The following is a 12,087-nucleotide window of genomic DNA, read 5'->3' on the forward strand; positions in this document are numbered from 1 at the left end:
TGATGAGTAAGGTGCTGCTAGTGAGACTAGAAGAGTGGATAAATGAAAATGAGATGCTCTCTCCAGCACAATATTGTTTAAGGAAAGGGCTATGGACCGTAGCGCAGTGCATCAATTTAGAACTACTAATAGGCAAATATACATGTGCAAAAGAAGGGAGATTATATTAATGCTTTGCAGATCTTAGCAGCACCTTTGATCTGGTTGATCATGCAATTCTATGGCCAACTCTGCTTAGTCTCGGCGCACCTAAACCCATAATCTTCTTTCTCGCAAGGCTTTACGAGATGTTATCATGCAAGGTGTGTTATGATCATCGGGGCGAGTGTACACCAAATTTTGATGTAAAACGAGGTATCCGATAGGGCTGTGTCCTCGCCCCACTCCTTTTTTCATTATTTATAAATGAGATCAATAAAGTTTTGCAGTTGGTCCAGGCGTATGTTCTCTTAAATTGCTGGTAGATCCATACTTGTCCTACTATATGCAGACGATGCTGTACTGCTCTCTAGGACCCCAGTGGGCCTAGAACGATTAATGGATAATTTTAGGAATGTTATTGCTGCAAGGAAACTGTTAATTAATAAAACATAAACATTTACTATGATATGTGGCCCTAAACCAAAGAAATACAAAATATTTTACATTGACAGTACCCCAGTAGAAACCGTTAATACTTTTGTTACCTGGAAGTAACTTATTCAGGCAATGGGAAATGGACTCATGAATTAACTAATGTCCATTCTAAGATGGCTAAAAGTGCACATGGGTTTTTTACATGTGCATCAAAACTAGGCAATCGCCCGGTAAAGGAAATTATAGCAATATATAATATATTTTAAAAGCAATTAATGTAAGGAAAGTCATTGTTCTCTAAAAATTGATCTACATACATTTTGGTATGGAATATTCTATGTTTGTATGAAGAAATGTTTCCTTCAAGCACTGTATTGTAGATTTGTTACTGCTTTTATGGTTGTTTGAACATACCAAATAAAGCTAACTATTTTGAATTGAATTGACAAGCAATTTTAAACCCACATTATATGTGCTCAGTGGAAATTCCAGTGGCAGATTACTGCTTCAGTAGGAGACTATGATCCACTGTAGCAACTTCTGCAGGTGGATTTAAAATTACAATATGGTGGAACCTTCAGGCTCTTTACATTTTAGTTCTTGAGAGCCCAATACACTAGTGTAGATGCATTTGTATGTGAGCAAAGCTGATCATGGGGGGATATTTGAGTGTTCCAGAGTGGATCCTACTGCAAATGTCAGTGTAAACTCTCAAGCTCACAGATTTGTGGGTGTTTACAAAACGTTTTAGTCTATACTAAAGTAAAAAAACATGTATAAATCATAAACATTAGACTGTGGGCCCATTTCACTGACTACTTTTTTGCAGTTAACAATGGCATACAGTTAAAAATAAGTTCATTTACACCCATAAAGATTTCATAAATAATTCTTAGTATGAATGGCTTTACTAATATTGATTTTTCTGTCTGTATTGCTGGTAAATCTGCAAATTAAACCCCACTTCAAGAATGGATAGAGGGTTGATAAAGTCTGGTTTGCTTTGAAAATTTGTGAATGCCCATAAACCTGTGTGTTCACTGGCATTCACCAAACTCTAAGCCAACTCTTTCCCAAGAGTTGGAATAACTCCGCTTTCCTGTTGGGAAGGGGAAAGGATAAACTTTAAATGTGGAGGAAGCTTGGGGCATAGGGTCTTAAAGTGGGGGGAAAATGTTGTCATGGGGTGGAAAAAAAGAAAACACATGGGAATGCTCATTGGGGAAATGAGAGCCCCAGGAAAATGTTACATGATATTCCAAGTAGTAAGCCTGTATGGAAACCTGTACCAGGCACAGCTATGCAAGAGTACTACCAGAAACGTTTATCAATTTCCAAAATGAGTAAACATGCCTGCATTCAGAGGAGTACTACTATTGGTGTAGATTTGTAATATTTCATTGAGAATCTTTACTATGAACTTTAATTTCCAAGATTCAAGCCAGGATTTTTTTTGAATCAGGCTGTAAGATAGGCACTTTTTGTTAATTTCAGTCTCAATTACTCTCCCTATATTTAAGTGCTAAACATGGGTGTGCCATCTAAAGATTTTATATGCTATACATCATCAGCCAATTTTTTTAAAAAAATCTTTCTGAATATACTCCTCTAGGTTTACACCCATATATAGAAAGAATGTCTGACTTTTATGCAATTACTAATTAATCCACAAGTGCTCAAAGAAATCTGCAGCTCTTTCAGTTTACTCAGGAATACCCCTGGAATTCTGCCTTATCTCAAGCAGATATATTTAGTAGGGCAAGCTTTGTTATGCACAAATGCCTTACTGAATGAAAATGCACTTGCTAACTACTATTCATCTCATACTTTGAAACCCAGACCAATTTGAGGGATTTTCTCACCCTTTTCCAAATCTTGAAACTGATTACTGCTCATGACAGGAGGGAATGTACCCCACCAGGAGAGTAGCAGGTAATATTACATCATATTGGAGTAATATCATGAATGAGTAAATGATTTTATGAGTGCAAATTCACATTTGCATTTGTTCATCTTATCACTTGCATAACTAAGTTAAACTAAGGAGCACACATGGCTTGTTGAATCGGGCCTCATATACATGATAGTGCGTGCGCTATATAGGCAAACTCGTATTTGTGTTCTTTATAGGTATTGTTAAATCACTTGATTTCCAAAGATGTTTTGAAAAGTAATAAATGTACCTATCCCATGTTAACCCCTATGATTTCATTTGATTTACAGCTTTGATGGGAACTTATACAAATCAATAGACATGCACACCTAAATATAGGAAAATCTTAGATATTCATGCAATGCTTAAACTGTCAGATTGTCCTCCACTTGTGTAGAGTCTGCTTGGATATGGTTACTGATAAGGGTCAACTTGTATTCTGCACAGGGACAATGATTATTCTAACTGTTGCAAGCTATGTAGCATTTCTGGATTTGTTATACTTTATTTGCACACATTTCAATTTTTGAAGACGTTTAGTGATGAAACATGTGTAGACAAACACATGAAAAATGTTTCTGAATATCCACAGAATTATAACTGTAGGTTTGTACCACATATCCATTTGCCACTACCTTGCTTCTCCCATGGAGCACTTATGTTCCCACCATCAAATGTATGACAGTGGAAATTCTACTGCATTTATGGTTTCCCACCATTGTAAACAGCTTAGCTTGTGAATGAGGATATGGAATTTACATTGGTTTATTCACTTTTTCTGCACCCAGATTACACGTATGAACAGAAAGAAATAGTATGAATCTGTCACACAAAAGTAACAATGTTTCTGAAACCCCACAGAAATATATACTAGGGATTAGTGGGAACAGTGTGTTGCTCCAAGTAAAATAGATTTTCATCCAATTTTTCGAGAATATGTATTAATCAAGTCTGTCACTACTTCCAAAATAAAGTTTAAGTTTACCTTTTTGAATATTAGCAGAATATCTTGTCACATTAATTTTGCCAGTAAGATGTTATCTATGCAGTATCAACACCAAGGACTAAGCCTAACACAGTTCTCACACTTTCACCTTTCACTTACTATTCAGACATTTCACCTTTCACTTACTATTCAAACAGAATATGTGACTTGCATGTGAACATACAGATGCCAATCACTTTGTTGTACTTACTTTGTTATTCTCTGTGTTCCAAAGAATAGGACTGCCACGAAACTCCACATTCTTCTTCAACAAACTATATTCCCCAACGATCGTAAGCTGCACAGAGCCATTCACCAACTGCCAGTTTATCAGGTCATATCCATTGATGGAGTCTCCATTCTCTTCAAAATAATATGGTCCGTCTACTTGTGAAAACTTCACTTGCTTTATTTTACTGAGTAACTAGAAAGGGACCATATGAAAGGAATATGAGTAACTATTACAAAGTACTATTCACCATGTGCAGAATTACATTCTTCACATTGTGAAGCCACAAGTAGTCGAAAGTCTAGACTTTTACCAATGGGAGTCTGTCCAAACCATAAATTGATAATGGTTCTAATAGACTTCAGAGCACAGACTGTGAACCATCTCACCATTGAGAATAATTAAACTATTTTTTAAACTCAAATTCTTTTCAATAAGGTGATCCATTTCCTGTGGGTACATTCTTCCACATTATTTCATCATATTTCATTAAAAAAACAAGTACTTTTTCCTCATTAGCGCAATAATCAACAATAGTCTACCCAACAATACCCAAAAAAATAATTCTGCCCTTATGTGGCAGTTCTGGTTAACATCTCCACTTGCAGCCAGGTCAGAAGAAAACCCATGACACCTTAAAGAATAGAGTGGTATACTAGCTAGATAAGAATTGTGGATACCTGACGGCAGGTGCTGACCAGATACTTTTAACGAGTGAAATGGATTGGCCACCTATGAAAGACTCTTAAAGGAGATTGTATAATTATTAATTTTAGAAACCCCAGATGGACAAGAATTACCTAAGAGAGAGCAATTCCACCTATGCAGTTTGTTCAGAACATGTCACTACAACCCTTTGGCTTTTTTTATAGGCACCTAAGGTTGACACAACACAGGGAAGATGGATTAGGACATTTATGTATGACCCCAGATTTGATAACCCATCCCCATTATGCCCTACTAGTCATGTATAGATACAAAGCCCTGAGTACCCTGCAAGATATTGATTGACAAAAGGGAGACTATCCTCCCAGTATTGAGATCTTTTTCACGGAAGATGGGATAGTTGATCTTGATCATGGAGTGGTGCCACCAGTTGCAATCGCCCTACCTGATAAAGACCCAATTGTTGTCGTAAATATCGCGAGCATCCCCATAGATACTATATATAAACATAAGGATAATAACATAAGGGCGAGTCCCAGTGTTAACTTAGGGAATAAAATAGAAAACGGATATAAAACTGCAACCTGGAATATTTCTGGTCTAATGAGTAAAGGGGATTTACTAGGATGGCAAGATTTTATTAATGAACTTGATGTGATTTGCCTACAAGAAAGCTTGTGCCCTGACCCTCTATTATATATAGAAGGGTCCTTCTCATATTGGTTACAGGCAGTGCCATCACCTGCCGGAAGAGCAAAACGGGGGCTTCTGATCCTTATTTCAAACAAGCTACCGGCAGTTGTAAATATGGTTGTCACAAATTGGAGTACATTCCCAGATAATGTGGTTGCACAGTAAAGATGGTAAGGATGTGGTTGTGGTTAATTTCTATAATAATATGTTTGATTCAACCTGCAGAAATATTGTATTTGAGCTGGATAAAGGACTAAATAAACTGTTAAATTCAATTAATAATAATATTGTACTTATATGAGTCAGGGATTTTAATTCTCAAATATGTTGTTTGTCTGCCACTCGAGCTTGTGGGAACAAGAATGAATAGGGTGATGACTGTATAGTTTTCCCACATAATGACTTTGGAGGCGCTCTAAACTTATTGACTGCCAAATATGACCTAGAATTACTACTGTGTGCTTGTGATACCAATGGTGACCTAATACCAACTTTTATCGGTAGGAATGCTGCATCTACCATTGATCACATGTTCATTTAATCTAGTATTAACCATAAGTATTCCTCCACGTGGGATGCACAGCTAGCACTGAGTGACCACAACTGTATTATAATGTCTTTTTTTTGGGGGGTACAAAAGTGGCAGCCGGTCAAAATACTATTACTAATATCGCTGCTTTTAGACCCAACGGGGTACATATTAAATGGGAGGGAGTGGAACCACAAAAAGTCTTGCATGAATTTGTTTTAAAATGTGGCGCAGAGATTTTTTATTGTCTTAATGAGACTGTATGCCCCACCCAGCTGATGGCTAATTTTATTAAAATTAATATTACTATCAATGGGATTTTGACTGCTCCCTTTAGGGGAAATAGTAGGCAAAGTAGAGGGTGGTTTGACTACACCTGCACACAGGCAATAAATCAATTGAAACAGGGCTTACATAGTAAAACAAGATAATGAAGTAATTCAAAACCTAAAATGTAACTATAAATCTGTCTTCGAGGTGAGGAAAAGGGAGTTGCAGGAGTTAGCGTCGGACAAGCTTTCTATGGCAGCAGATACATGAACAAGAAGTTATTTTGGGAAACAGTGAACTCGCCGTTTTTAAAGTATGATTCATTCTCCGAATTATTGTCCCATGTTACCTGTGAAGAGTGAGTGTTGCATTTTTCTAGTACTTTTAACCCGCCGGATCATGAATCATCTAGGGCACAAAGCCCAAAATAGAGTAAGTGGCCAGTTATACCCTTAAATATTGCAAACAAAGGGGTACAGATAGGACTGAAGGAAAGCAGGGGGGGAAGCCCTGGGCCCAGATGGGGTCCCGGTAGACGTTTATAAAGAAGCAATAGATCTATGCGGACCCACAGAGTATATACCGCCCTCATGGGGTCAATCAGTTATTATCCCTATTTTTAAAAAAAGGCAACAAGCCGGCAGCCAGAAATTACCGCCTCATATCGTTCCTAAACTCATCAGTAAAGGTGATGAGTAAGGTGCTGCTAGTGAGACTAGAAGAGTGGATAAATGAAAATGAGATGCTCTCTCCAGCACAATATTGTTTAAGGAAAGGGCTATGGACCGTAGCGCAGTGCATCAATTTAGAACTACTAATAGGCAAATATACATGTGCAAAAGAAGGGAGATTATATTAATGCTTTGCAGATCTTAGCAGCACCTTTGATCTGGTTGATCATGCAATTCTATGGCCAACTCTGCTTAGTCTCGGCGCACCTAAACCCATAATCTTCTTTCTCGCAAGGCTTTACGAGATGTTATCATGCAAGGTGTGTTATGATCATCGGGGCGAGTGTACACCAAATTTTGATGTAAAACGAGGTATCCGATAGGGCTGTGTCCTCGCCCCACTCCTTTTTTCATTATTTATAAATGAGATCAATAAAGTTTTGCAGTTGGTCCAGGCGTATGTTCTCTTAAATTGCTGGTAGATCCATACTTGTCCTACTATATGCAGACGATGCTGTACTGCTCTCTAGGACCCCAGTGGGCCTAGAACGATTAATGGATAATTTTAGGAATGTTATTGCTGCAAGGAAACTGTTAATTAATAAAACATAAACATTTACTATGATATGTGGCCCTAAACCAAAGAAATACAAAATATTTTACATTGACAGTACCCCAGTAGAAACCGTTAATACTTTTGTTACCTGGAAGTAACTTATTCAGGCAATGGGAAATGGACTCATGAATTAACTAATGTCCATTCTAAGATGGCTAAAAGTGCACATGGGTTTTTTACATGTGCATCAAAACTAGGCAATCGCCCGGTAAAGGAAATTATAGCAATATATAATATATTTTAAAAGCAATTAATGTAAGGAAAGTCATTGTTCTCTAAAAATTGATCTACATACATTTTGGTATGGAATATTCTATGTTTGTATGAAGAAATGTTTCCTTCAAGCACTGTATTGTAGATTTGTTACTGCTTTTATGGTTGTTTGAACATACCAAATAAAGCTAACTATTTTGAATTGAATTGACAAGCAATTTTAAACCCACATTATATGTGCTCAGTGGAAATTCCAGTGGCAGATTACTGCTTCAGTAGGAGACTATGATCCACTGTAGCAACTTCTGCAGGTGGATTTAAAATTACAATATGGTGGAACCTTCAGGCTCTTTACATTTTAGTTCTTGAGAGCCCAATACACTAGTGTAGATGCATTTGTATGTGAGCAAAGCTGATCATGGGGGGATATTTGAGTGTTCCAGAGTGGATCCTACTGCAAATGTCAGTGTAAACTCTCAAGCTCACAGATTTGTGGGTGTTTACAAAACGTTTTAGTCTATACTAAAGTAAAAAAACATGTATAAATCATAAACATTAGACTGTGGGCCCATTTCACTGACTACTTTTTTGCAGTTAACAATGGCATACAGTTAAAAATAAGTTCATTTACACCCATAAAGATTTCATAAATAATTCTTAGTATGAATGGCTTTACTAATATTGATTTTTCTGTCTGTATTGCTGGTAAATCTGCAAATTAAACCCCACTTCAAGAATGGATAGAGGGTTGATAAAGTCTGGTTTGCTTTGAAAATTTGTGAATGCCCATAAACCTGTGTGTTCACTGGCATTCACCAAACTCTAAGCCAACTCTTTCCCAAGAGTTGGAATAACTCCGCTTTCCTGTTGGGAAGGGGAAAGGATAAACTTTAAATGTGGAGGAAGCTTGGGGCATAGGGTCTTAAAGTGGGGGGAAAATGTTGTCATGGGGTGGAAAAAAAGAAAACACATGGGAATGCTCATTGGGGAAATGAGAGCCCCAGGAAAATGTTACATGATATTCCAAGTAGTAAGCCTGTATGGAAACCTGTACCAGGCACAGCTATGCAAGAGTACTACCAGAAACGTTTATCAATTTCCAAAATGAGTAAACATGCCTGCATTCAGAGGAGTACTACTATTGGTGTAGATTTGTAATATTTCATTGAGAATCTTTACTATGAACTTTAATTTCCAAGATTCAAGCCAGGATTTTTTTTGAATCAGGCTGTAAGATAGGCACTTTTTGTTAATTTCAGTCTCAATTACTCTCCCTATATTTAAGTGCTAAACATGGGTGTGCCATCTAAAGATTTTATATGCTATACATCATCAGCCAATTTTTTTAAAAAAATCTTTCTGAATATACTCCTCTAGGTTTACACCCATATATAGAAAGAATGTCTGACTTTTATGCAATTACTAATTAATCCACAAGTGCTCAAAGAAATCTGCAGCTCTTTCAGTTTACTCAGGAATACCCCTGGAATTCTGCCTTATCTCAAGCAGATATATTTAGTAGGGCAAGCTTTGTTATGCACAAATGCCTTACTGAATGAAAATGCACTTGCTAACTACTATTCATCTCATACTTTGAAACCCAGACCAATTTGAGGGATTTTCTCACCCTTTTCCAAATCTTGAAACTGATTACTGCTCATGACAGGAGGGAATGTACCCCACCAGGAGAGTAGCAGGTAATATTACATCATATTGGAGTAATATCATGAATGAGTAAATGATTTTATGAGTGCAAATTCACATTTGCATTTGTTCATCTTATCACTTGCATAACTAAGTTAAACTAAGGAGCACACATGGCTTGTTGAATCGGGCCTCATATACATGATAGTGCGTGCGCTATATAGGCAAACTCGTATTTGTGTTCTTTATAGGTATTGTTAAATCACTTGATTTCCAAAGATGTTTTGAAAAGTAATAAATGTACCTATCCCATGTTAACCCCTATGATTTCATTTGATTTACAGCTTTGATGGGAACTTATACAAATCAATAGACATGCACACCTAAATATAGGAAAATCTTAGATATTCATGCAATGCTTAAACTGTCAGATTGTCCTCCACTTGTGTAGAGTCTGCTTGGATATGGTTACTGATAAGGGTCAACTTGTATTCTGCACAGGGACAATGATTATTCTAACTGTTGCAAGCTATGTAGCATTTCTGGATTTGTTATACTTTATTTGCACACATTTCAATTTTTGAAGACGTTTAGTGATGAAACATGTGTAGACAAACACATGAAAAATGTTTCTGAATATCCACAGAATTATAACTGTAGGTTTGTACCACATATCCATTTGCCACTACCTTGCTTCTCCCATGGAGCACTTATGTTCCCACCATCAAATGTATGACAGTGGAAATTCTACTGCATTTATGGTTTCCCACCATTGTAAACAGCTTAGCTTGTGAATGAGGATATGGAATTTACATTGGTTTATTCACTTTTTCTGCACCCAGATTACACGTATGAACAGAAAGAAATAGTATGAATCTGTCACACAAAAGTAACAATGTTTCTGAAACCCCACAGAAATATATACTAGGGATTAGTGGGAACAGTGTGTTGCTCCAAGTAAAATAGATTTTCATCCAATTTTTCGAGAATATGTATTAATCAAGTCTGTCACTACTTCCAAAATAAAGTTTAAGTTTACCTTTTTGAATATTAGCAGAATATCTTGTCACATTAATTTTGCCAGTAAGATGTTATCTATGCAGTATCAACACCAAGGACTAAGCCTAACACAGTTCTCACACTTTCACCTTTCACTTACTATTCAGACATTTCACCTTTCACTTACTATTCAAACAGAATATGTGACTTGCATGTGAACATACAGATGCCAATCACTTTGTTGTACTTACTTTGTTATTCTCTGTGTTCCAAAGAATAGGACTGCCACGAAACTCCACATTCTTCTTCAACAAACTATATTCCCCAACGATCGTAAGCTGCACAGAGCCATTCACCAACTGCCAGTTTATCAGGTCATATCCATTGATGGAGTCTCCATTCTCTTCAAAATAATATGGTCCGTCTACTTGTGAAAACTTCACTTGCTTTATTTTACTGAGTAACTAGAAAGGGACCATATGAAAGGAATATGAGTAACTATTACAAAGTACTATTCACCATGTGCAGAATTACATTCTTCACATTGTGAAGCCACAAGTAGTCGAAAGTCTAGACTTTTACCAATGGGAGTCTGTCCAAACCATAAATTGATAATGGTTCTAATAGACTTCAGAGCACAGACTGTGAACCATCTCACCATTGAGAATAATTAAACTATTTTTTAAACTCAAATTCTTTTCAATAAGGTGATCCATTTCCTGTGGGTACATTCTTCCACATTATTTCATCATATTTCATTAAAAAAACAAGTACTTTTTCCTCATTAGCGCAATAATCAACAATAGTCTACCCAACAATACCCAAAAAAATAATTCACTTACATTTTGGAAATGTCATTCTACCAAGATTTCTTTAGAAGTAAAGTGGTTCATGTTGTGGCTAGCATTATCTGCATGGTGGCTATCAGCCATTCTGTCTGAGATATAATCTACCTCTAAAGAGATCTTATCAATTCTCCTGAATATAAACCTAGCCCTTCTTCACCAAGGATCTTAGGTGGGGAAGTAACTTCTGGAGGTTGTTTGGGCTGTGACACCGACCAAATAAAGGTAATCTTGCCTTGAAGGTTGGGTCTGGGGGGCCTGAGTCGAGTTTGATAAGTCTGTGTTGCTTTTTCCATCATTCTCATTTCATTAAGAGGTTTTAATGTGTTCATTTTTTGGATCCAGCACTGAAATATATATAGTCTACTAGAAATGTAGTTTGAGGGTATAATGTCCAGCTCATTTCTCATGCACTCAGGATCTGCAAACACTTCCTCCCACAGATGAAAAAGCTTTGGGCCAGAGGCAGATTCATTGGTGTTCTCAATTGTGCTGCAAGTGGGTGACCGATGTAAGGTAATAAACACCTTAAAGTCTTAACTTTCTGGGCATTCACAAACATTTCTAGTGTTTTTGATACTCAAGTTTGCATCTACTGTCAGTGCTAAATATACTGGTATGAAAACTGTTCAAACATCTCCGTACTACATAGGGCTGCATGGGAATGGATTTGACAACCAGGAGAAATATAGTCCTGCTGGAGAAACACATATAGGGTACATATGACACGTAAATCCTGAAAAAGCCACAAATGTACTCAATCATTTCAGTGATTCTGCATTTAAAGCGTCTAAATTGAGCCAAGTAAATGCAAACGTAAATCCAGTGTTACATCAAACAAACTCAAGAGTCAATAAATGGGAAATTCTATAGTCCTAGGAACCACGGTAATCAATAGTACAAGGAGACAGTGGTTCCCCTGAGGAAGCCTTTGGTCTGAGCTCTCTTGGAATAAACAATAAATATGCACATGTAATATAATTATTTATTGTCATTTTTTACAGCTCAGCAATTCAGTGGATGACGCAGTTAATGGTACATATGTGAATAAATTGTGTATTATAGATTTGATCAAGAGAGAGGTAGGGAATCCAGCACGGATCAGACAACTGCTGTTTGGTGTTGAAGTACATTGATTTGGTTATGTGTTTTATTCATCGACAAATGGTGGCCACTACATTCACAATTTTCAAATAAATGATGAGGTGCTACCAACTA

The 12,087-nt window shown here is 36.9% G+C and overlaps 1 protein-coding gene across 1 annotated transcript in view; it reads right to left on the minus strand.

Annotated features, from left to right (window-relative positions):
- The window catches only part of LOC146817842 (G protein-coupled receptor family C group 6 member A-like), a 119,461-nt gene that overhangs the window by 45,123 nt on the left and 62,251 nt on the right, over positions 1-12,087 (minus strand). Inside the window, exon 4 of the mRNA XM_085611305.1 lies at positions 10,276-10,488. Within this exon, the coding sequence (XP_085467431.1) occupies positions 10,276-10,488 (213 nt within the window). The remainder of the gene's footprint in view (positions 1-10,275; positions 10,489-12,087) is intronic.

Source organism: Triturus cristatus, chromosome 6 (genome assembly GCF_964204655.1).
Source record: "Triturus cristatus chromosome 6, aTriCri1.1, whole genome shotgun sequence".
NCBI lineage: Eukaryota > Metazoa > Chordata > Amphibia > Caudata > Salamandridae > Triturus > Triturus cristatus.